The sequence below is a fragment of the Pelecanus crispus genome, chromosome 12 (assembly GCF_030463565.1).
Source record: "Pelecanus crispus isolate bPelCri1 chromosome 12, bPelCri1.pri, whole genome shotgun sequence".
Taxonomy (NCBI): Eukaryota; Metazoa; Chordata; class Aves; order Pelecaniformes; family Pelecanidae; genus Pelecanus; species Pelecanus crispus.
Window position 1 is genome coordinate 15,735,337 of NC_134654.1, and position 25,941 is coordinate 15,761,277.

Genomic DNA, 25,941 nt, shown 5'->3' on the forward strand with positions numbered 1-25,941 from the left:
GGATGCACAGTGCCAGGGGTGCAGAGCAGCCTTCTTGGTGCTAATGCACGACCCGTGTCCCAGCAAACACACTTCTGTTTGTCCCTGCCTGTGCGCAAATAGAGGGCCAGTGCAGAGCCCCGTCGCTGCAGTGCTGCTGCAGACCAGTGCTTGGGATGTGTTTCCTGCTCCTCATTTCTCCCCAGCGAAGATGGGCAGTCGCTGCTGGCATTGGTGTCCAGGGCTGGGTGGAGGTTGCATCCTCATGCTCGGATGGCTCATGCACAGTTCAGGCCATGCATGGAAAAGGAAAAATTCCCAAGGCAGGTGACAGTGATGAGTCTGAGCCCTGCTCACCTGGCCTCCTTGTGCATGTGGAGGGAGAGGCTGCAAGGATGCAGGAGCTCTCTGAGTCCTTTACCCAAGCAGAGCTGCAGCAAGAGCCTATTTCAGCTTCGCATTCCTGACCCGATGTCCAAGTTTTCATCAGGCTCAGTCATTCATTTATCTGAATGGGCAGGCTGTTGGTTTGAATTCATGCAGCTATAATCCTCTTGGATGCTCCTGAATATTGCTCTGTGTTGGACTTTTTTTTTTCTTTTTTTCTTTTTTTCCCCTCTGAAACTTGGCACTCAGCCATAATTTTTATGACTGAGAAACAAATTTGGTAGGAGGCTGGGAGACATGTGGCACCATCTCTCTGTGAGCAGTGCAGACTGGATCCAGGCTCTGCTGCCCGCAGCGTAGCGAATGCTGGGGGAGATGCCTGAGCTCTGAGTGCAGCCCTCCCCGCTCGCGTGCTGCTGCTGTCACCCGCGTGCTTCAGGGGTTTTGGCTGAGAACATAACCTCCACTTACTCATTCACCAGCTAAAATCGTCCATGAGGTTCACCCAGCGTGGGACTTCTCCTGTCCAAACTTAGCTCCTTGCATCACGCAGCGCAGAGCCCATGCCAAGCGGCTCTGCTGCAGGACTGAGCTTCTGTCTATGCATTGGCACTTCCACCCCCAACCTGCCAGGGACATGCTGGGAAGTGATTTTCCTCCTCACCTGTTTAGATGCTCATCTGCACAGGCAGTTTATATAAACCTGGGGTAATGTGTCAGCAGCTGCCTGTGTAAGCTTGGCCAGAAGTATTGTGGACAGGATGTGAGTTTTGTGGAGGAGAATATTAAAAGGTGGAAAAAAGTCATTTCGGCCACTAGGATTTATGTGGGAAGTGCCTAAGTCAGGTCTGGGAGATAGTTGCCCTTGGGAGACATTGGAGGTTCAGCTGGAAACAGCAAGCAGATCCTGTTTGCTGTGAGTTTGCTCTGTGTGGGGCACAACTGGCTGTGCTGGGGCAGCCCAGGGTAGCCCCCACTGCTGTGTTTAGCTACAAAAAGGCTAACTGGAAGCCACAAATAGCAGAATGTGATCATCAGGGCAGTGAAGATGCAGAGAGGGATGAGCAAGGCTCCTTAGGGCAAGGTCAGGTGTGGGGAGAGGGAGCAAAGCGTTGTGCAGGTCCCAGGTGTGAGCCTCCCATCCTCTCTCAGCCTGTTTGGCTCTTGCTGCTTGTGTGGGTGAGGGCTGGGGGGGATTCTGCTTCAGGAGGACCCATGGGGATTTGCAGGAGCACTCTCCACCCCTGTGCCGAGCCTTTTCCTACCAAGCGTGGGAGCACCCTGCATGCCTGCCACACGCTTGGTGCAGGCTTGGGGGCTGCTGGAGCCACTCGGCAGCACTCGGTAGCCTCCCCCAGTGGCTACCCTGGCACTGCCATCTGGATGCAACGGAGTCTGGCCTCCACTTTGTCTATCCATTCCCTGCTGCTGCAGCGTGACTCTCAGTGGTGGAGCAAGCAGGGCATCAGGGCCATGGCAGGAGCAGGGCACACCACCTTGTTCAGGACCAGGTATAAAAGCGCTCATGGAGTGCAAAAGCTCCTATTTTCCATATTATGGGAAGGATTGGGGTCAGGGCTGGACCTGGGGGGTGAGGGGGTGAGTTTGCACATGCCCTGCAGGTGCAAGCTTTCACGGTTGATGAGGCCAGAAAGACAGCCAGTTGAACGGAGCCAGGGAAGCCTCCTGATCCTGTGCCCAGACCAACACCTTCTGATTGAATGGAAGAGATCTTTAAGAAAGAGAAACCAGATTTTAAAGCTGGAACTGCTAGTGACTCTAGCCTGGCCCTATCTGAGCTGCCACACAATGACTCACCTTTGCTGATGACCATCTGCATTTTATTATGCTTGATTTCTGATTAGGATGTGTGTAACTTCATCTGTAGACACCCTCTCTTGGTTCCCTTTCTCTGCTGCATCATAGAGTCCTCTAGGATCAGTAGTCATTCCCTTGCACTTCTTCCTGCTGGACTGCTTTTCTGTTCAGTATGTTTTTGAAAGTTTGCCTGTTGGTTAGGCATCAAGGCTGTGGAAAAATAGCTGGGTTCCCTGCAATTCAGTCTTTTGTAACTGCCTACTTCAAGGACTTATAGAGCATCACCACCAAAATTGCAGGCCCTCAGTGAGGTTCTGTGACAAAGTTACTTAGCTGGGCTGAAACGATACCTTACAAGCCCTCCAAAACTGCTGCCTCTCCAGAGCTCAGCCCTGTTAATCTAATACAGTTCTTGGAAGCAGCGGTGGGGATGACATTTGAGGGGATGCGTCAAGCTCTGGGGTACTGGAAAGTGGCCTTCAAAACAATGCCAGACAGAGAAGACCTCTGAAGTCCTGCGTTAAAGATGCCTCTGAAAGTGCTGGGGTATCTACCATAGTGCCCATGAAGTTGTCCTGGTCATTAATTACGCTCCTAATACTATCTTTTTAATACAAGTAAGTCTTGTTTTAATGGATGGCTGTGGGCTCTTGTTTCTACTTCGCAGAATTAAGGAGTCCTTTCCTTGCCACAGCCTTTTTCCCCACTAGGTATGTTCTGACTCTGATGTAGTCACTTCTTAAGCTTTTCTTTGAGGAGATTAGCGACTGAGCAGCTTATGCCCTTAAGGCAGATTGGATTGTATTTTATGGCTGTGCTATAACCCCCCCCATTTTTTTAGCATCCTTTTACAAATGTAGACCCTGAAATTGAGCAAACTTCCAGTGTTTGTCTCACCTGCAGAGTATGTAATAAGAGCAGCGGTTCCTAGTGCGTCACCCCAGCTACACATCTTTAATCGTGATGGTCCTCTGGGATTTCATGCTCTCCTGTCTGTCACCCCAGAGTGCTGCTTTTTTTGTATCTGGTTGAGTGAGTCAGCATCCAGCCAGAGCCCAGTTTACCAAACATTCAAATCACACTAGTTCTTTCGGAACCCTTACTTATCACACTATCAATATTTTTATAATAGGCAGGATTTAGCAACACTAATTTTATATTTCCTTGGATATTATTAGCGGTAGGCCAAGGAAGGTCACCTTTGAGGTCCCATTATAAATCCTGTCTTTCCCACTCAATAGAGTCCTTTTCACAACAGTTATACTCTGAACTCTATCAGTGAAGCCATTTGCTAATGCAAGTCATTGATGCTTGATTTAATTGCAGTCCAGACAGTGCACTGCACTAGTCCAAGTTTATTACAGCCACACATTTACCTTTTTTAACCAGACAAGTAAGGTCATTGACAATACGCTGTGCCAAGCCCAACGGGACCTTGTTGCCTTCATTAGTGTTCCTGCTAATCTTTCTGTGCCTAGCAAGTGTCCCCTGTCCAACAGTCCATCACTTTCCTGTGATCTTCCTGCTGTTGAGACTGAGGAATTCAAATGCTGTTAGAAAAGCTAACTGGGAGGGGATGGTAATCCCATGTGAACGGAAACCAGTGTCTCCACCTGGAAAATGCTACTGGAGAAGTTTTTAAATGAAACATTCTCTCAGAGTAAATTTGTCAAGTAGGAGGGGAGGAAAGTCCATTCTCTAGAAACATGATCTCTGTGCAGCCGTGGGCTTCATGGCTGACGAGCAACGGGGAGGGACAGGAAATCAAAGGACAGAGGAGATTTTGGAAGGAATGTCTGAATTCAAAAGTCCAAGCAGGGATGAATATTTTGCCTGAAGTATTTTTTGACAATACAACGCTTACCTCCTGTGTAGGTGTAGAAGTATTGCACACAGAGACAATGTTACTGCTGCTATCCTAGAGATGGTAGCCTGAGGAGCCGGAGGAAGCAACAGGTCCACCTAGCCAGCAAAGACAGAAGAACTCATGTTCTCCACTTCCATGTCAGCTCTTCCACCCATCACGCTGTGTCCCCTTTGCTCTGCTGCGTCACACCCTGGCTGAGGAGCCGTATCTCCTCCTGCAACCAGGGTAGGCTGCTGCATAGGATGCTGCATGACCCCTGTAGTGATTGGCGCTGCGATACAGGCCCAGAGAAAACAAGGTGTTAATAGCTTTTTCATTTGTCACCTCGTAGTGGAGTGGAGAGGAGAGTCTTTTCTTAGAAAAGACTTTACCCAGCGCAGTGTGACTGTGGTGCCTCACTTGCTCGTGTGAATGAGTCACATCTGTGCTCTTATACTGAGGTTTTGCAGCACTGAGGTCACCTTCTGTGAGCTCCTACGTGCCCAGGAGGAGATCCAGAAAGCTTATTAGGCTTCACTGCACATAAAAATTGAGATCCCCATGAAGTTAGACACCTCACCTTTTTAGCAGCCAGTAGAAGAATTTGGTGTCACAAAAGGGAGATTGCTGTCATCTAAGGGAGATCGGTGTCAGCTAAGGGAGAGCCTCCCAAACTTGCTGTAGAGCTGAGCAGTAACACTGGCCAGGAGGAGTGGATGGATGTAAACATCTGTTTGGAGCTCCAGCAGCTGCTGTAAAGCTGCATCTTGGGCATCTGAGGTCTGCTCAAGAACCAGCATGGCGAGTCCCCCTGAGGACAGTCACCTCACAGAGCAGGACTGCCTCTTTTCTGAGAGATGGTGGTCATGTCCACAGGGCTGGTGCTAAGCATCTCCTGGGGAGGTGAGTGGTCAGGCTCTTCCTCAGCCTTACAGGGACCGACTGCCAGCCCAGCCCTGTAGAGAAGTCAGGGAAGGGGCTCGCAGGAATCAAACGTTTGGAGGTCTTAGCGAGCGGATGCAAGGGAGCTGCACACAGCATCCTTGCACTCTGAAGGAGGAGGAGATAGGATAAGCAGGTCCGAGAGCCAAGTGAGTCAGTGCCTCCTCGCCTGCCCTGCTTTTTGCCCATCGCTTGCCTCCCAGCCTGGGCTGTGCTGTGACACTAATGCTAGCCATTGCTCTGTGCTCCGGTTGAGTGTGCGAGAGGCCTGTTCTGGGGAGAGCCCTGAAGGAAGAACAACTTGCTTTTCCTTGTAGGAATATTCTTGAGAAATACAGCAATGCAAGAAGTCAATGACAACATTTTCCTTTACTGAACAGCAGAAGAATTTCCCAATGTAGTTATTTATGGTCCTAAAGATGGTTTCCATTGCTGTTATACAACCCTGCAGGCAGCTGTTCAGAGACATCGCTTCGCTCCTTGCTGTGGCTTCGGTTTGGATTTGGCCCTGAGAGCAGTGATAGATGCTTCTCTCTGCAAGCACTTGCCAAGCCCCTTGCAGGGCACCGTCATCCAAATGAGGAAGCCATGGTAATGGGGTCACCACCACAGGGGATACAGCATTTTTGTCTTGAGCATCCCTAAACAAATGCACATGTGGTATTTTGGTTAACACAGCAGCAGAATAGCATGCAAGGGAGCTGTGGTGTTTGCGTGAAGACTCGTATCCAGTTTGTGTCAGAGCAGTGAAGGTCTATTCACTCTGGCTATCCTGGTTCATAGTTCACTGTGTGGTTTGCAGCTGAATTTGGTGCAGATTACGCTGCAGCTGCAGCCCGCACAGCCCTCCTTCCAGATGTGCAGTGCTTTACCTTGCTCCCACCATCGGCCAAAGCCAGGGAGGTCCCTGGCCTTAATTTCACACTTTTTTTAGTACGAGAAGATAGTTTCCAGCAGAGGCTGGCAGCTTCCATCTCGCATCCGTCTGTTCCCATGGTTGGACAGAGTTTGCATCATGTAGATCGTATTGCAAAAATTTAGCTCTTTGTGGTCGTTCTTTGCTCCTTGTAACCTTTTATTTTCTTTTAGTTTAGGGATGCATTGGCCTAAGTAGCAAATAAGAGTTTTTTATGTACATTTTAATGCCATGTAGGCAGTTTTGAATTTGCAGTGCCTGTGGGATACAATTCCCTGATTATATAACCAGTGAAAATCCAGATCTGAGCTTCAAGAATTGGGTTTTCCCCGAAATGCTTCTTTGCTCTTTAGCAACATGAAACAGCTGAAGACTGCAGGGAGTCATGTGTGCATCTGTCCTTGTGTCACACCCTGAATTACTTGTGTTTGCTTAGCTGGGGGTTTGGAGGAGAGGGAGGATCAGGGCTGACCACCTCTGCTTGTTTTTCAGTCAAGATGTTGGTGCTTAGGTGGACACTGAAATAGAGAGAAGCCCTGTGGCAGCCTGCACCCTTCTTTGTGTCATTCATACCCTGCCTCTTCGCACCATCAGCACATCCAGTGGCGGGTCTCCATCTCAGCCATTTCCTTTCCTCACTTGCGCTTGGCATTAGAAGGACACCTGGCACAAGCTAGGGCTTTGTCTGCAGCCCTCATTCCAGGTCCCCAGAGTGTGAAGTGCTGACTCTTCCTTTGTTGGTGTTAATTGCTCCCATGTCATCTACATGGAAAATTCCCAGGATTCTTTCTGCTCTGTATTTAGACAGGATTTATTTTGGTCCAATCTGCTTTCCCTTTAACCGTGCCACCACGGTCTAGGGCCAAGTCCCTGTTGCTCCGTCTGCGCTCTGCACTGTAGCGGTGGCAGGCTGCCCCTGCGTGGTCTCGCCAGTGCCACTTACCTCACCAGTCCCTGTAATGCACAGCTTTTTAGTGTTTCACGGCTTGCCCAAAATACCTGCTGTCCATGCAGTCCTGTAATTCACTGTGCTGCATGGAAGGCAAGTCCTTCTTCTGCAGTCTGTGAACTGCTCTACTCTGCTGTGGCACATCCCTATGGGTCTGTGGTGTGGGAGTCCTGGCACTGGCAAGGCCAGCATCCCCATAATTTTGTGTGGCCTTGTGCTGGCTGGTCCCTGGTGGCAGCCTCTAGACATTGTGATGTATCCCCAGCAGCATGCAGGGCCAGGCCACCAAACCCTATTCCCACACACCAGCATCTGTCATGTGGGCGGAGTGCCCCACGGTGGTGTGTGTGGGACTGAAAAGACAGTCTTTTGTCACAGGGTAGTCCTTGTTCCTGCGAAGTGACTCTGATTTTCATAGTGGGAAGGTATGTGCCAGCTGTGGAATCCATCTTCTGTTGCCAAAATAATTGTGGCCTGGCATGGATAGCAGCCATGCCCCCGGAGAGCTGCCTCACTGTGGGGCAGTGGTCCATAGTGGCCTGCAGGACAGATAGCATTGATGGAATCATAGAACCATACAACCTCAGAATGGTTTGGGTTGGAAGGGACCTTCAAAGATCATCTAGTCCAGTGCCCCATCCCCCCACCACTCACTAGATCAGGTTGCTCAAAGCCCCATCCAACCTGGCCTTGATCACTTCCAGTGATGGGGCATAGACAACTTCTCTGGGCAGCCTGTTCAAGTGTCTCACCACCCTCATCATAAAATATTTCTTCCTTATGTGCAATCTAAATCTACCCTCTTTCAGTTTAAAACCATCACCCCTTGTGCTGTCACTACAGGCCCTGGTAAAAAGTCTTTTTCTATCTTTCTTATAAGTCCCCTTTACATATTAAAGGGCTACAACAAGGTGTCCCCAGATCCTTCTCTTTTCCAGGATGAATAATGCCAACTCTTTCAGCCTTTCTTCATAGGAGAGTTGTTCCAGCCCTCAGATCATTTTGGTGTCCCTCCTCTGGACCTGCTCTAACAGGTCCACATCTTTCATGTGCTGGAGACCCCAGAGCTGGATGCACTGCTCCAGGTAGGGTCTCACCAGAGCAGAGCAGAGGGGGACAATCCCCTCCCTCACTCTGCTGGCCACAGCATTGTGCCTGAGGGACAGGGAGGGAATAGCTTGATGTGCTTCACACCCATTTTGCTGCTGGCTGCTGGAACCAAGAAGGCAGGAGGAGCAACCAGCTCCTGGTAGGAGGGGTTGGAGGCAAGAGGATGCAATGAGAGCTTTGCACAGAGGGAAGGCAGAACTAGTGTTGCAGGGCTGCAATCATAGCAGCATGGTGCTGGGCATGCTCCTGGGCTGATGGAGTCCAGCTGTTCTGGGGCCTGAGACCCAGGAATGCTGGAGGGGCTGTGTGGGGGCCCTAGGCAAACAAGGCTGTTGGGAAGGGGCAGGTCCACCATGCTGCCCATGGCATTGAGACAGGCAGGGTAGATGCAGCATCACTCAAGAACGTGATTGATGAGAGTCCCTGGAAACTTCTTTTCAGCCTGTAATCTCCTGTAATCTGTATGAGGGGACAGGGCAGGTGCCTGCTGTGCCACATCTAATGCTGGTCTGTTGTTGATGTCACGTTCTTCTATCCACCTTCCTACTGCTGGCTTTTTCCATTTGTTTTCTCATGAATACTTTGGAATGTTCACAAACAAGTATCACTGAGAGCATTTTGACTTTTTTTGTACCCATTAGGTGATGTTATCCCATGTGTTACTTTTGAGCAGAGGACAGCTTCGTTTTATGAGTCTGAGCTCCTCTTATCCTTCCTGATCCTGAGTGTGAGCCAGTGCTCACGCACAGGCTCCTCCTTGAGGTGTTTTGCTTCTTACTGAAATGTCCAGTAACCTCCTGAAACATCCAAGAGCATCCACATCGTGAATGTTCACTGCTTATCAAACTATCCTCCCCTCAAATAAGCAAGTAGGAGGGACTGGGAATACACATTTTCCATTCAGATCCTCACCCCTTTTGCTGTTTTCACATACTTTTCCCACTGTGTTAGCTACAAAATTATGGAGAAATTGTCATTACGTTTCTGTTCCCCATATTTAAAGAAATGGATGCCTATATTAGCATTAGCCTATTCCTTATCAACTGATTTGGTAGTCTGTTGATATGGTGTACCCAGTATGGAAAGACTGAACTCATCTAGCAAAGGCAGGATGCTGGGTTGTGAGCAGTTAGAAGCATGGGTTTACCTGCAATATAAATGTGATTGGTTTTGACTGAGCTACAAGATGAGCATGTGAAGGGCTGATGGTAGGTTTAAGAGAGTTGAATTGTAGTAATTTTATTATTTTGCATGCCCTCCCACCAGAATTATTGAAACATCCATCCAAGTCATGAGAGGAATAACTAATACATGAGCTTAAGATGAATGGAAGCCCTAACCAAAGGATAAGAAAGCAAAGCAAAGGGCAGACCTAGGAGGGTGGGAAAGGCAGCATGTTCAGGGTATGGCCTTTGAAGCCAGCGTGTTTCAAAGCAGATACTGTACCTGGAAGTAAGGGTGATAAAACATGTCAGTGGCACTGGGAAGGCAGTATACCATGTACTGAGGAGTAGTGGACACAAGAAGGTTGTAGGAGAAGCCACACATAGAACCACTGAAGCTTAGTGGAAACTTCTTCTCCCTTCTCTATGTGGGTGTGCATGAGTGGTGGGCCTGGGCAAGTTTCCTTGTTGGAGAAGATCCTGGTGACTGAGGGAATGGGAGAGGTCTGGAAGCAGTCACAGCTGAGGCAGCTGTGTGTAAGTGGTGGGCTGTAAAGAGGAGAGCTGGCAGCATGGCAGAGCAACCAGAAATGCCATGAGGTTTTGGGGCCTGGGAGGTATTGTGGGAATGTGGTAATCTTCTCATGCAGTGGTCCACTGGAGGGTTGAGGTTGTACCATGTTCATTGCATGGCACTCTTCAGCTGGCATCTGCCATGAAATTGTATTAAAATGTAGCTTACAAAGCAACCAGGGCTTTCATAGTATTTCCTGTACCTGATAATTTAGTATTTTATTGTAACTCAGTTGTCTCTGTTATTGTTGTAGCCAAAACTGAATGAGACCCTGTTCCTTTTGACATTTTAATTATTACATTTTTAACAAAAGGTAGAATCGAGGTTTCTCATAAAGATGACATGCAAAGCATAAAGATGTTTTGGGCTGGTTCACCTCTCTGGATAACTTGCTCTTAGGTGTAAATCACCTATGTCTGGCTCAATATTGTTTTCTGTGGAAAACTTTTTGGATGTCTGAAGACCTTGTAACATCATAGTTGCCTTCAAGGGATGCCCCGAACCTTGTAAAAAAGAGCTGTTCCTAAAATGCATTGTTTTTAATAACTCCTGAGGTTTAGCAACCAGCAGATGGTTGGGAAGAAGAGTTCTGATAGACACTGCTAAACCTCAGTTCCCTGGGTTGGTGGATAGGAAGATGTTTATTCCAGTTCTTATGATTCCCTAGGGACAACTTCTCTGTAAAAACAGAGAAAGCAAGATTTGGTGTTAAAGAGATCCCAAAGTTAAACAAAACTAAATAAATAGACAGTAACAATTATTCAAGCTGCTTGTAAAAAAGGGAAAAAAAAAAAAAAGATTGGATTCTGCTGAATCACTGATCACCTTTTACACTATACCTCCATAAAATCAGTGTTTGATTCCTTAAGATGTTTCTCTGCTGGGGTTGGACGTCTGCCCTAGCCACAAGTTTGCCTCTAGAGCTGTGCCAGGCTCTGCCTGGCAGGATGAACTTAGAGTTTTTTCTAAGTTTGCAGATGCTTCTCATTCATTCCTGCATGGCACAGTGTTTGACTGGTCCTTCTTCTTGTTTCAGCCTGAAAGGATAGATCCCAGCGCATCCAGGCAAGGCTATGATGTCCGCTCAGATGTCTGGAGCTTGGGAATTACATTGGTAAGTGAGTGGGGTTTAAACGCTCTGCTTTGCAGTACTTCCCTGGTGGGTAGCCTTGGTATGCTTTGCAGCGTGATGGAGTTGGTTGGTGTCAAACACATGCTTGAAGCAAAGCCCAGCTCTGCTTCTGTGAAGTGTTTGCGTGTTGTGATTGAAGTGGGCACCCCTTGGCTCAGAAACAATATAAATACCTTCAAGGCAGAGTGGTCTCCTGAATCCCTGAGGACACATAGCTGCACCTATGTTTTGCAGAGAAAGAGATGTGAGCTGGGAAGAGGTGTTGGATCATAAATTAATGTTGTCTTCAAAATCTCAGATGAGAAGGGATGGTGGTGCAGAACAGAGCATCTAGCCTGTGTAAATAAGCCTCTCACAGCCCTGGCATCTGGTGTACTTAGGCTGTGCAGAAGACTTCAGTTAATCCTGGATACTGGTTGCTGATTCCTCTCTGGCTTAACCACAGCACTGCTGGGTGCACACACTGATAAACTGAAAAGACCTTCCCTTCTCAAGGTGGTGAAGTAGCAGAAAAAGCAGAAGCAATAAGTATGAACTAGTAGCTTCTGTCTTCCCCACTGGCATTTTAAAATGATCATTTTCGTTGTCCTGTAAGGAGCAGGGAGTTGAGCTTGATGATCCTTATGGGTCCCTTCCAACTTGAGATATTCTATGACTGTGTGATTCTCATTATCCATTTTCTCTAGTGGTTGTTAGGATGCTTGGGAAGGGAGTGGAGGATTTTACTCTCCTACTCTTGAACACCATATTAAGAGCGTTGGTTCATTTTATAGTCAGTGGAAGAGAAGACATTGTCAACATGAAAGCATGGCCTAGCCAGGTTAAATCTGGAGGTGCTCCTAATGCAGGCAGCAGAACTTACTGTTGGGTAAAACTTCCCCTCCTTTTCTCTCAGTGAGCTTCATATAGGGAATGGGGTGAAGGATCTCATAGAATCATAGAATCATTTAGGTTGGAAAAGACCTTTAAGATCATGCAGTCCAACCATTAACCTTAACATTACCAAGTCCATCACTAAACCAGTTAAGGGTAGAGTACCTATTTCATGTTTCCTGGCTTGGTGGCTGGATTATTTTTAGTGGAAGTAAAAACTAGGAATCATTAAGGTTGGAAAGGACCTTTAAGATCATCAGTCAAACCATCAACCCAACACCACCACGCCCACTAAACCATGTCCCAAAGTGCCACGTGTACCCATTTTTTCAACACTTCCAAGGATGGTGACTCCACCACCTCTCTGGGCAGCCTGTTCCAATGTTTGACTACCCTTTCCATGAAGAAATTTTTCCTAATATCCAATCTAAACCTCCCCTGATGGAGCTTGAGCCCATTTTCTCTCATCCTACCTCATCTTAGTCTTCCTTTTGGGGGGTTCAGGGTCCTTGCAGACATTTTCTTACCCTGATTAAACTTATCTTGTTTAACCTTCCTGGTGCTGTTGCTGTCTCTCTGCAGTATGAGCTGGCCACAGGGCGATTCCCTTACCCCAAATGGAACAGTGTGTTTGACCAGTTGACACAAGTAGTAAAAGGAGACCCACCACAGCTGAGTAACTCAGAGGAAAGGGAGTTCTCCCCAAGTTTCATCAACTTTGTCAACTTGTGGTAAGTGTTTCCCACTGAAAGCGCTTGGAGTTGGCTTGTTTTGTCATTGCTAGGTATTTGGCAAGGGTTGCATGCCAGGCATTTCCTAGCTTAGTTTCACATTCCTGTGCCAACGTGAGGGTGAGGACCTTTTGCATTTCACTGGTTTGGAGGTGATAGGAGTCTTGTCTGGGTGGGGGCTGAAGGGCAGACCTTTGGAAACTGCTCTTCAGGGAAGGGATGAGGAGAAAACCTCTGAGAGTCTGTGCTCAGGATGTCTGTGCATGATAAGACCCATGGTGTGACCAGGTAAGGGCCTGGCCTGTGCATCCTGTTCCTTAGTATGACAGTCTTGGGACAGACCTGCTGCTTACCCTTTCTTCTGCAGGCAGAAGGCTGAGACACCTGGCAGTATTGTCTCATGGTTGGGCAGAGGATCTGTACTGGTCCTGCCTTTTGCCTGGCAAGGCCAGGAGCCTTCACGCCCAGTTCTGCTCAGCACAGCGACTGTCAGGACCTGTAGCAGCTGGTTTGCTTGGTTGTTGGTTTCATGTCTTGTGTCAATCATATGTCAAGATCAAGACTAGAGATGGTTTTCTGTAGGGCAGGGCCTCTGCAGCACGGTGAGCCTTGGATGGAGAGTGTGCAGTGTGTGCGCAGGAGGGGCTTGGGGCAATCCATCTGCCTGTCGTGTGTGTGGTCCTGCTTAGGTTAACAGCTGATTGTGAATTTTCTGATGAAGTATTTTGCTATCAAAATGTGAAAGGTGGTCAACATAATTTCATTAACCTAATACTGAAGTACACAGGAGATCCATCAGTGTGACCTGCGTTTGTCTTCTGGGGCCTTCTGCCCTGGGCAGACCCAGGTGATGGACATCCCTAGCACAGGGGTGTCCATCTCAAAGCTCTGTGACACAGGAAGACTCAGCTCTGGACAATTTTAACTTTCAAGAGATTTTGTTTCAGGGATTTCCATCCACTGGAGATGTTTTTTGTGTTTGGATATTACTCTTTTTCAGAATTATGAATTATGGAGGCCAGGTGCCATTTTCCAGATGGCTGTAAGGAAGGCCTGGTTATTGTCTTTGGGCTGCAGAAAACAGAGCATCAAAACAGTTTGCTGCTCAAAAGAAGTTTCCATTTTTCAGTCAAAAATGGTGTAGTATTTGGTTAGAAAGTCAGAGTTGCTTTCCCCATGTACAGTATAAGCAATAGTTTGTTTCCCACATAGTTGTCTGTGGAGATGCCATATCACTGCAGACTTTGCAAAGCCGGGAGGGAGCTTACTGTCATGCCCTGTATGCATTGGTGAGTTTGGCTCCAGATCACCCAAAAGAGGAGCCTGCGTGGCATCTCTGCTAAACAGCAGCATCTTTGGCCCATGGGTCTGATTGGGTCAATTCGTATTTCCAGCCCATTTACCCTTCCCAGGGCCTGCTGCTCTGGATCAGCCATAATGCATAAAGCATGGGGCAGTTTTCAGTCTAATTCTGGTTTTTGTTTAATCTGGTTTTGTAGATAATCTGACTTCTGCATGGAATATTTATGATGTCTTCATAGCAACACTGTAATAAATATTTCTCTTCATAACCTTTAGTTAAGTGCAAACAGTAATCTTTGGTGTTACTGAGCAGGCAGGTGAGTCTCCAAAAGGCTGCGCTTTTAGGGGATAGCCTAAATCTCCTGGGCAGTACCCTACAAATGTGAATCTAATAATCTTCTATTTTTGTGCATTCAAGAGTCAGGAAAAATGTTGAAAGAGAGTCCTGCAGTGTTGCTGCGTGCTCGCTGTGATAGATCAGTGAGGAAAGGATATTTTCAGTATTGTTAAAAAGTTTCTGGGATTCTGGATTTTTTTTTTTTTTTTTTTTTTTTTCTTTTCAATTTGCTTTGGATCCCAACAGCGCTGTGAATGCCTGGGTGGAACATTTTTCCCTTTCAGCCCACCTCCCTGTGTTAGATGCTTATCTGAAGTCACACTGCTCCTGGAACTGCTTACAGTGATTCAGCGTTCTGCTCCAGAGTTTGCAAAGTATCCAAGCTCTGTGTCTGGCTTTTGGGAGCCTTGTGCTGGCAGCTGCAGAGCTAGCGGTGCTTGCAGGCAGAGCTGAGAGCTCCTGAGGTCCGGTGTGCCTGGGAAGGAGATCAGATGCTCCTGCGAAGGAGCTGTACAGCACCTGGTGCTGCAAATGGCTGCTCCAGACATGTAGCTTCATGTTGAGCTGGAAGAGAAATTAATGATTTCTAGGACTGCTTTATGAAAGCATGCATGGAAATTTCAAAGCAAAACTCGGTCTGTGAACTGAAGTTCTGACTAGTTGCCTTAAAGGCATTGCAAGGAGCATATTCGAACCCCCAAACTTGCTGAGGTCAGAAAATTAATTCCTGTTGGGTAGCAAAAGCCTGAAGCAAGGATGTTTGTGCAGCAGCTGCAGGATTTCCTGCCCTCTCTGTCCCTGCACAGCTCTGGAGGCATGTCACAGGACAGAGCAGCACCGGTTCAGCGTGAGTTACCCTCTGCTTCTCCGAATAATTTGAGGTCACACTGTAGTAGTGCTGGAGCTTGAGAAAGGTCCATCCAGAGCCTGTGAGGATGGAAATGCAGCTGTTGGGAATTAGGCTTAACTCCCCTTGTTTAGGAAAGATGCTACATCTGCCCTTTCTCTTCCTAGTGGTGCAGCTCTGGCTCCCAGGGCAGGGGCTGATGGTGCTGCCCATCACCGAGCCCTGTCCCACAGCCGCATCCCTCTGCCTCTGGTCCCCATCGCCTCTTCTGTCCCCTGCCAGGTTCCCCCTGCTGTAGGGGCTTTGGTGGCCTTTGCTGCCACCTGCTGTCCCCCTTCTCTGCGCTGGGGCAGGGTGGCCGGCAGGTGGTAGAGGTGCCAGAGGAGCCCCGCAGGAGGGATCGATTTCCAGCCGGCCTCCCCGTCCCCCATCCACCTGTGGGCAGCCACATCACCTCTCCTGTCCCTTCCCAGCGGCTGTGGCCTGCTCAGCGCTGGATGTACCACTAGCGCTGGGGATGAGCTGGGAGGGTCCAGGAGCCCGGACCTGGCCATGCAGAGTGGTTTGGCTGTCTGCTGTCTGCTACGAGCCCAGCCCCTGACCGCTCATGCCAAGACAATGATGTGGTACCTGTGTTGCCCATCTGTGCCCTGGCAGGCAGCACTGGCTATCCTCTGCCTCTGAGCCCCACTCGCGATGGATGGAGGACAGGGTGGTTGCTGCTGCTCAGACCTTGCGGTTATGCTGCAGTCAAACCCATTTCCATATATGGAGGCAGCAGCAGTCGGGATGGCGATCTGCTTGCAGCTTCCTTGGGCTCTGTCACCAGCATGATTTGTTGGTGGCCATACTTGCTGTTCACCCATGTGGGGAGGGAGGGAGGGAGTCCCTGTGGTCACTCACAGCACAAGGATGGTTCTTCCAGAAAACAAAAAGCAGTGAGTCCCACCACGACAGCAGTGGATTCAACATCATGTCCTGTAAAAATTTGCATTTAATGTCTGTTAACAATTTCCCCAATCCCACCTTCTCCTAATTCTCTTTCTGCTTTCTTTAGCCTTACAAAGGACGAGTCCAAAAGGCCAAAGTATAAAGAGCTTCTGGTGAGTGCAAAGCATGGCTGCCTGTTCTGGCTGTTGCGGCTCTGCCGGTCACACAGCAGGGCTGGGTCGCACATCTGAGATCTCTCCATGTCTTCTCGGGCCATCAAGGCAGGGTGTTCAGCTCCACATCCTGAGGAAGAGCACCACCTCCATGCCACTGTCTCTGGCCTGCAGTCATGGCGATGGCCGAGATCATTAGTGTCTGTACATAAACACAGGCGATAAGCATAGGGGGAAATGCCCCACTGCAGTGGATTAGTGATCCCTGAAGTGGGCAGGCTCAGGCAGAAGCGTGCTGGGTGTGCCATGTAAAATGCTGCCTTTGCTTGAGGTTCTGGTACCATGCAAGGAGCCCTGTTGAGTTGCTGGCCAGCTCTGTCACATGTAAATGCCTCCAACGCACAGGCCACACAACAAGGTTGGGAGTGCTCAGGCAAAAGTGAGACCTGAAAGAGTGTAGCTCTGGAGTAAGACACCAGCAGAGCCTGTCTGTGGTGGATGGTCCTAAAGGAGGGAATGCAGCGATGCTTTTGGGTTGGATAAGTCACACTTGGCAACCATGCACCTTCAAGGAGCTCTGGGCATCTGGAAGCCACCCCTCAGGGGATATGTGAAACCGTCCCCTGGGTCCCTGATGGTGGTGGTGTGATACAAAAGGAGTTTGCCTGGTGTCCTGGCCCAGAGAGTCACCGTGTCATTACTTTCCAGCTGCTCTGAGTTGGGTCTGGCCAGTATGGCCTCCTGGGCAGAGCAGAGGGTCAGGGTTCAAGAGAACTGGGTTTGGGTCCTGATCTCCTGTTTGACCTCTGCAAGTCATGTCTCCCTGTCACTCCTTTATCTCCATTGCTGACAAGGCTGAAGATGAAACCTCTCTTGAAAGTATTTCAGTACATGTCCATGCTACAAAGGAGCCAGGTGCTGCTAATACTGCACCCTTGCTGCCTCCTGCCCAGCAGTTCCTGACATTCCTGGAGTCCTGTCCCACCTCCATACTGCACATTTATGATACAGATTCCCTGTATGAAAAAGCCATGGGCCAGGCTATGTCCTGTTGTCCTACAGCCACTACCAAGCACTGTGTTCTTGCATCAGGCAAATCCATTAGCTAAGCTTTTACCTGGGGTAGCCAGCATGTGTCAGAAGGGAGAATGTAACCTTGTTGTTCCTTTATCTGATTCCAGAAACATCCCTTCATCCTGATGTATGAGGAACGCACTGTGGATGTTGCATGCTATGTTTGTAAAATCCTGGATCAAATGCCAGCAACTCCCAGCTCTCCAATGTACGTCGATTGATATTGCTGCTACATCAAACTCTAGAAAAAGGGCTGAGAGAAAACAAGCTGTAAAGAATTTTCATCACACATTGCAGTGTTTTTAATGCTCGCCCAGACACCATGTGCAATAATATTGGTGTTATTTCCATCCTGTCTGTATACTGTTGTCACATATAAAGTGCATCCCTGTAATACCTGATCACACAGTGTTAGTGTTGGTCAAAGAGAGACCTCATCTTGCTCTTTTGTGGACATATTCATGAAATGTGGAAATAAGTACATTTATTTGTTGACCGTGATTGGATAGCACCTAAAATTCATTTCTAGACTCAAAACTTGGAGACTTCTCAGCAGCTACTGGAAAGATTTTTCTCTCAAAACTCTTCCAATTGTTGTTTCAAGTAATAATAAAAAGCAACAAACAAAAGTTAGGCGTTGTCTGTCTGAACTTTAAGAGACTGCCTGGAGGGAGAAGAACTTGCTTAACCAACGAGATGCTTTGCCTTCTGGAACTAGAAAGGCAAAGGAGAATTTTATTCTTCACAAAGTGCAATAGATTTACTGCTATGAAATTCTGTTGCTTTACAGTTGCAGTGTACTTTCTGGGGACAGTGTGCTCAGCTGAACTTCCTGTTAAAGAGAGATCATGTTAAATATAGTGAATATGTCTTTACCAAAAATATGTTGAGTTGAAAGAGGCTAACATTAAACTATTCAGAGATGGGACATGATGTGTTCTTTCTCCTTTTACCAAGCCAGCCACTCTTCACTCTTAACTAGGTGTCCTGTAAATTGTTACCTGGTAAGATAAGACCTTTGACCTGAAGAATTATTAAACTACTCAATTGATTTTAACCTGCTTGTGACCTGATTTATAGCTGCACAGTGCTCACTGCTAGCTGGCTTTGCTTTGACTTCAACAAGTGCAGTTCATAAAGTCTGCAGCTGTTTTAATGAGCCACAAACAAATGTCTGTGATTTCTAGCCAGTGTTTCTCATGTTCTTCACTGGCCCCGGCCCTGATGCTAGTGCCATTTCACTGACCCTGAGACCAGCCCGGCAGTACTGCCACTGCCCAGACCAAACCTCAGCGCTTTCTTCTCACCACTGCAAGCAGGATGGTGGGGATGTCCCCACACTGCAATGGGGCTCTGTGCCTGCCCTGCTGCTGCAAATGTCATGCTCTGCTTAGCTTGCTGGAGACCTTCTTCACCACCTTCTGGGCATACTTAACCTCTTTTGTGACCCTCCATCGCTCTTGTTACTGCACTCTAGAGCGAACCTCACTGAGACTGTTTGGTACAGATAGAGATGAGGTGGAGATGAGGGAGTGTCTAATGCCTTAAGGGCTTTTAGCTGACCTAGCAAGGCCAGGCAAGCTGTCATCTTCTGGCCCACTGCTGAGCAAAAAAGTGCATCAGTTGTCTGTTTTTTTTAAATTAGCATATTTTTCAAAGATTAACTTTTCCGGAAAATACATTTTTTTTTCCCCCAAAACATGGCAGTTTTCAGGTGTTTAGTAGAATACCAGGTATAAAATGGAGGCTGCAGGGTCTCTGACTTCCATTTTGAGTTGTCTAGTTTAAGCACTTGGTAGCACTTCTTCACTGTTAGAGCAACCTACTGTCAAAGCTCTGTGGCAAAACTGGATCCAGGATGCAGAGAGCTAGAGACGCAATGGGAGTGAAAACACAGCAGTACTGGCAGGATTCCGAAGGAAGGGGCTTCCCACGTCAAACCAATGCTACCAAGTGCGCACTGGGCTGATGTGGGAGCACTGGAGACCAGCACATCCCTGCCCCAGCTGCTTGGTTGGGAAAGGAGAGAGCCGAGGCCGTGCTCATGTGGACACCTGGTGTTTCTTCAGCCACAGAGGTGCCACCCTTGCGTACGGCTTGCAGCACTTAGCATCTCCCACTTGGCTGTCAGAGCTGGTCCCTCTGGCACTGAGGCTGACACTGATGTGATCCCTTGGGGCGCAGTGTGCCTGGCGGGGCAAGGAGGTGCAGTCCTCCTGCCCTTCCTGAATTATGTTGCTCAAGGGCTGCTCATCGGGTGAGGCAGTCACTAAAGTCTTCCCAAAACAGACAAGGCAGAACTTTCTGAAGTAACTAGTCATTCCCAACAGCTCTGATTAATCACATGGAAGGATCAGTTGAACCGAGATACGTAGCGTATCTAAAGCAGTAATTCTCCCCCCAGCCCCATAGCCTCCGAAAAGTTGGCTTTTCTCAGGCTTGGCAAATTTCTGCAGCTGTGATTCATCTCGCCAGCCTTCAGCCACCCGTAACGAGCATGCCAGGTCTTGTGGGGTGCTGGCTGGGGGTCTAAAGAGACAGAGCCAGTAAGGATAGATGCATGCAGAGGTGCTTTGCCTCTGCCCCCACCTTTCAGACGTTAAAGTCTGATTCACATCTCCCCAGTGACAGGGAGCCCAAAAACCTTTCAGAGGGCTAACACTGCGATGGATCCTCCCAAAGATTGGTTTCCCTCCAACACAAATGACTGCCTTGCTCTGCACTTTCCACATGGCTGGGGTCCGTTCTCTGCTGCCAACCCCATCTGGAGCTCGTCTTTAGCAGCACAACCAGTTTGCTTTCAACAGATGGGAAATGGAAGCGCGATGCTTTGAGCTGCCAGTGACAAAGTCAGGGTTGAGGTGCTGTGGCATGGGTGACTGTACAGAAGGACAGGATTAGCGTACTAAACATAGATTATTATAAACTATTAATGGTGCACCATTTATTACAATGTATCTTTATTAAAAAAGAAAAAAAAAGGTGTATAGTGTTCAGAAGCTGTGAAAATAGTGTAAGAACTGTACATTGTGAACTCTGGTTTTTTTTTTTTTCTTGTACCATAGAAAAATGTATAAAAATTATCAAAAAGCTGATGTTCAGGGATGTTGCCTTATTGTCTGTAAAATGGAGCTCAAGAACGTAACTGCTTCAAAGAGCTTCAGAATATTTTATCCGGTATCCTGGTTTGACTTCCTCCTCTATTTAAGATACTATACATGGATAAGAGTGTTTATGTAATAGTTCTATCCTTTTGCCTGCAGGTCAGTTGTAATAAAACTAGGATGCAACTGTGACCTTGTTATTTTCATTTTGTAAGGTCAGACATGAATGGGAAGATTCATTAAAAGCTGTTGAAATACCTGGCTTCCAGGCCCTTCCTCCAGGTGGAAGCAGCTGTGCAGAAGAAAAGCAGCCTTCACAACTGCTTATGCTAAATTTAAAAAAAAAAAAAAAAAAAAAAGAGGTGTAGGGACACCTGGATATATTTTCTTTCTCTGGAAGACTGCTGATCCCTCTGTGCTAATGGGGTGCCTCTCAGGTGAGCCCTGTTTGCTGCACAGGGAGGTTCTGGTGGCTCAGGACACCTCATCCGTGCAAAAAGGACAGATGGCCATGCCCATACTCTGGGGAAAGGGGGCAGCTGATGATCACAGCCTTGCAGGCTTTATTTTTGCAAGAGCAGCCAATGTCTGCAAAGTCCAGATGATCTAAGAGTACCAAGTCCTGGGTAATTCCTACTGCTAAGCCTCCTGGTGCTGGAACAAGTGTCTTTCCTGCCTGGCAGGCTTGAGACTGTCCAGGCAGGTGGGCTGAACTGGACCCCAGCAGCCTCACTGGGAAAGAAGACAGGGTTGAGGGAGAGGCACCAGCCATGAGTGTCTGTAGTGCTCAAACTGGCTTGATGGGACTGCCCCAGGAGCGCCCAATTCAGTGAAGGGGAGAGCAGGAGCACACTGGCAGGGGTCATTGATCATGCCACAGCTCAGGACCAGAAGTACTTATGAATGGGTGGAGTAACCTGGCATTGGCTGTCCCATTGCCTCTTTACGTGGAGGGTGAGAATTTTGTCAAGAGAAGGGAAGGCGGATAATGGAGCGGAAGACAGTCTTGCTGTGTTGAGATATATCTCAACAGTGTGAAAAGTTAGCGGTGGTTGAAGTCTGTCAGTTTGCATAAATTCAGTGTGTCCACCACATGAAGATTTTTCTGGACGGTTCCTGTTGGCAGCACAATACTTGGGATATTTTGGACCACCTGCTGTCCCCACTCTTCAGCCAGAATCCAAAATCCCTGATTTGGTGATCTCCCGGTAGAAGACAAAATCTGACCACACACCAGGGACAGTCCTTCCCCACTGGGCAGACGCTGGAGGATCCAGCTCCTCACCTTACAGCTCCTTTTTTCATGAATTGGAGCTGCTCTGGAATTCTGTTCTTTTTGCACTGGAACCTGCCTTTGCATCCTGAGATTTGTTCTTGAAGAAGCTGGCACAGCTGAAGGAGCTGAAAGAAGCTGGTGGCTGGATGTGAGTCCACCTGCACATCCCTTCACTGGGTATTCCCATGCTCTGCTCTCTTCTCTTTTCCCTTGTGACTGTGTAGCATGCAGAAGGGACTGTATTTGTGGCCATTTCAGTTCCTCTCAGTCATCCCCATTGAACTCATGGTCAGTTTTTCCTTCTGTGGACTCTTTTCCTTGCCCATTTGGACTTCACCACTGAGGGTGGTACAGGAAAACCTCTGACCACATCCCAGATGCTGCTAGTGTCTCAGACAGGACCCACACCTGCACAGTGCCACTGTTGCTGCTCCTTTGAGCCCTTGGACAATTCGAACAGTCCTTGCTTGAGTGAGGTATGATGGCTTTCTTCAACCCGGGGACTGGGAGTCCTCTATGGGCATCATGACCAGGTCCATATGGCTCAACTCAGGCTTATTCCTCTGTGCCACCACATGGGCTCTGAGGCTGCCCTGGTTTCTGTACTCAGTGCCAAGGCTAAGGAGCAGATGTTTGAGCCAGCCTCCAGGTACACTTTGAGCCACTGACCACTCCCTTTGTGCTCAGGGGTCCAGGCTGGCACCTCATACCAATTCCTCACACCTTTATGCCCACTTGCATGTCTGAGGCTCTTCTCAGATCTTCACCAAACATTATATAGCATCCAAAAAATCATACTGTGGTCTGTTATGATTATTATGTGTCTGTGGAACTCCAAGACCAGCTTTGAGGTTTGGATGAGTTCAAACACATCCCTGCCTTGACCCAAGCAGTATGAATGCAGATGTGCATCACCACCTATTCCTGTCAGGAGCACTTTGAGTTGTGTGGTCTGTATTTCCACTGATCTTCTGCTTGGCTTCCCCTAGCCTTCATCGCAGCCTCTTGTATCCTTTTGTGGCCAGTTAAGCATAAATGAAGTGCTCAGGCCTGGGTTAATACCATAGGTGTTGCTTAAGAAAAAAAGCTCCATTTTTTCACTTTGACTTCTGATACAAATCACAAGCGTGGTCATTGCCTTCAATATGTGAAGGGTCCAGGGAAAAAAGGAGTGGCTGCTCTGATGAGTAAGAAAAGAAAGCAGCTCTTGAATTTTTCCATTATGTTTAAAGCTGTGCAAATGCTTGGAGAACAGGATGAAGCGCAAACTCCCTCTTCTGGAGATACACAGTGCCACCATTGTATTGGGAATAAGATATCAGAGCAGGCTGGCTGGCTGGACCATGGGGTATCAGCCAGACAGTGTGTGACTGAAAGCCATTATCTTTGCATAAATTCCAAACGGAAGGGCTGGGCAGGCCCTACTGTGAGGAGAAAGCCTGCATCTCCAAGCACTTGCTACATCAAACGCAAATCTCTGCTCAGCTGCACCAGAAAAGCTGGGTGCAGGGATGTTACTCTGCAGGTGTAGCTGTGCTAACACTCCCAAAAGCACATGCAGGCTCAGAAAGTGGGAAGGGTGAAAGGGTTTGGTGTGTATAGGAAGGCCAACTACCTACACTAGAGAAGATGTGCTTACTTGCAAGGTTGTAGGTATTAAGTGTGTGGTATCTGTGTGCATGTCCATACTTGTGCTTGTGTGAGTGCAGACATCAGAGCTGTACTGAAAACCATTGGAGAAGGTGCTTTGTGTGAGCCTAACATCTTATTAGACACCAGACACCTGCTTATTGGCAACCGTGTCCCATTGACCTGTCCAAAGCACTTCTGCTCTGTCCCTTCTTTTCCCAAATTTGGTCCATGCTCGACATAAGTCAGCCACCTCAGACAGAAAAACAAGAAGAAAAATTTGGATGCCTGAATTCTTTCTATGCCTCTGGGAAGAAAGTTTACTTTAATGGCCAATCATGGAGGCAGTTCTCTCCCTTGGCCAGACAGGAGTACAGCTTGTTGGATAGAGATGGAGCCAACCGATGCTGCAGCAATCAGGATTATGTTCAGTCAGATTATTTTGAGAAGAGGAGGAGATCCTGCATGACCTTCTGAGGAAAACAGGTTTCTCACCAGATTCAAGATGGACTGAGAACCAGTCTGCTGCAGCAGACCGGTAACTCCATGGACTGATTACAAGTGATTTGTCTTGAGAAGCTGTTGGGTGTTTCTGAGAAGATGAGAAAAAAGACCTTTAATATGAGACCCATCAAACATTTGCAGAACTGGTTCATGAGCCATCCAGTTTGTGACCACCTCTAATCCTGCTAACCCAGGAGACACACTGAAATTTTAGTACTCCACAGAATCACGACCCAGGAGTGCTGCTCCATGTGAGCAAACACACCATGGCCAGCTGAAGATGCTTTAAGAGAAAAAAAATACCAAAACATGGAGAAAACTGTGATGGGTGCATGGTTGGAAGTTGTAGCTCAACCTTCTGTATAGTGCAGACCGTGGCCATTGTCCTGGTTCCCTGCACCAGGGTCCTGCCTTTCTTTCTCTTTCTCCATCTGCACCTGGGTTTGAGCTGGAAAAGCAGGAGGGAAGCAAATGAGGAAAGAAGACAGAAAGATTCAAATCCTGGGATTCCATATTGCAGTAATTTCCTGAAAACATTTGAATCTGATCCCAATTTCAAAAGGTCAGTGGAAACCATCTGAAATCCAACCAACTCCTGCTTTCTGCAGAAAAATCAGTGCTGCTGAAGCCACCTTTTTGACAGGATCACTACCACCAGCATGTGATCTGAATGCAGGGGCATTTCCAGGGAGGGATGCTGGAGCCACTTTTCCACATGGTGCTGGCTGAGATTGGCACCAGGAAGCAGGGGTTACTTGGATGGGAGAGGTTCAAGTGTTCCTAGCGAACATGTTTTCTTACCAGCTGAGCAATGCAGGAGATGCTCCATGGCCTCTCCTGAGCTCCCATGGTCTTGTAGCTTTGAAGCCCAGTAAATAGGGTGCTGCTGCTCCTATGAGGCCATAGCCTTATGCTAAGCTAGCAAAAGGTGTCTCAGAACTTATCAGGCCTTGTCTCAACTACTCTTAGTCTGCCTGGAGCTTTGCTTTAGCTTGTTTAGCTGTAACAGCAATTATCTAATGACAAGATGATCATTACTTGCTTTGTTTTAGCTCTCCTACAATTGTGTGATGTAACACATTCTTGTATACATTTTGTAAATAATAGCAAGTTATAATGAGAAGTTCTGTGCATAAATAACTATCTATGCTTGTCTAGTAAAATGCATGTAGAGGACTACAGACATGGGATGACAGCAGGGGCCTGAAGGAAGGGGCACAAGATGATGCCAGAGGCCCCAGGACCATAAGTATCTCAGAGGGTCCATGCATGGGTAAGGAGTGGCCCTGGTCCCCTGCCAAGTGAGTTTAGATGAGGGGGGAATAGAGGCTCTGGGGGAACTGGCCAGGGATGAGCAGAGAGATCTGGATGGATGGTGGGTGGTAGTGTGCTTGGAGAGGGGTGAGAGAGTGTCCTGTGCTGGTGAGCAGGTATGAGGGGGCTGTATGTGCTGGTGTGGGTGGCAGTGGGGGCTTTGTGTGGGTGATGAAGTGCCAGGGCTGCCTGTGCACAGGAGGAGGCCAAGGGCCCCTTGGCTGGCAGGCAGCTGGAGAGCAGTGGGCTGGGGGCTGCTGCTGGGTATGGACGTGGCATTGGGGTGCAAGCAAGGGATGCCAGGTGTGCTGGTGTGGGTGTCACAGGGTAACAGGGTGTTGGTGGCGGGGTGGTGGAAGGCACTGGTAGCTGTGGTGCTGGGCTCAGGAGCTTTTGGGATACCCAATGCTGCAGGGGTCTGTGATTGGCACATGCAAGTTCCTCCCGCTGCTGCCTCTACATCCCCCACACACCTGAGGGCACAGGGTACCCCTGCAAGCCCAGAAGGGCTGAGGAACAGATGTTTCCCCATGTCACTTGGGAGGGGAAACTGTGCCTAAAACATGGTCTGTCTTGACCTGGGAGCTGGTGGAAAGATGCTGTTGATGTCTCAGTGCCTCCCATGGAGGAACCATTGGATGGTGCATTGAGCCAAGCATCTAACATTTGAAAACCTTGCCAAAGGCATGAAAAAAGTCATTTGACTCGTGGAATATTTTTTTGCTTTATATTTCCTGTATTTTTCAGGCAGGAAGGCCCAGGGAGAGTGGGACATCACTGGGATCGTCCAGAGATGAAGGTTTTTTCCTTTGTTGAATCCAGGCTTTGATGGGAAGGAAAACCCCAGGGCCCTAAATCCCTTGGGACAGCCTGTGTGGGAAAATCACCCACACATTAAAAGTGCTAACTCCCTCAGGGCATGGAAAGTACAGTTCATCAGCAGGTGCTGAGGAAAAGAAGGCAGAGCATCCATGGCGTTGCTCTGACACAAGGTGTACCAGGAAGGATGAGAGCTACCTGAGACACAGGAC

The 25,941-nt window shown here is 48.2% G+C and overlaps 1 protein-coding gene across 3 annotated transcripts in view; it reads left to right on the forward strand.

The window, feature by feature from the left end:
- MAP2K4 (mitogen-activated protein kinase kinase 4) overlaps positions 1-18,256 on the forward strand; it is a 101,329-nt gene extending 83,073 nt beyond the window's left edge. For all 3 annotated transcript variants that reach the window (XM_075719466.1, XM_075719467.1, XM_075719469.1), the window contains 4 exons: positions 10,721-10,798; positions 12,272-12,420; positions 15,964-16,009; positions 17,191-18,256. In XM_075719466.1, the coding sequence (XP_075575581.1) occupies positions 10,721-10,798; positions 12,272-12,420; positions 15,964-16,009; positions 17,191-17,304 (387 nt within the window). In that variant the 3' untranslated portion in view covers positions 17,305-18,256. The remainder of the gene's footprint in view (positions 1-10,720; positions 10,799-12,271; positions 12,421-15,963; positions 16,010-17,190) is intronic.
- The last annotated feature ends 7,685 nt before the right edge of the window (positions 18,257-25,941 follow it).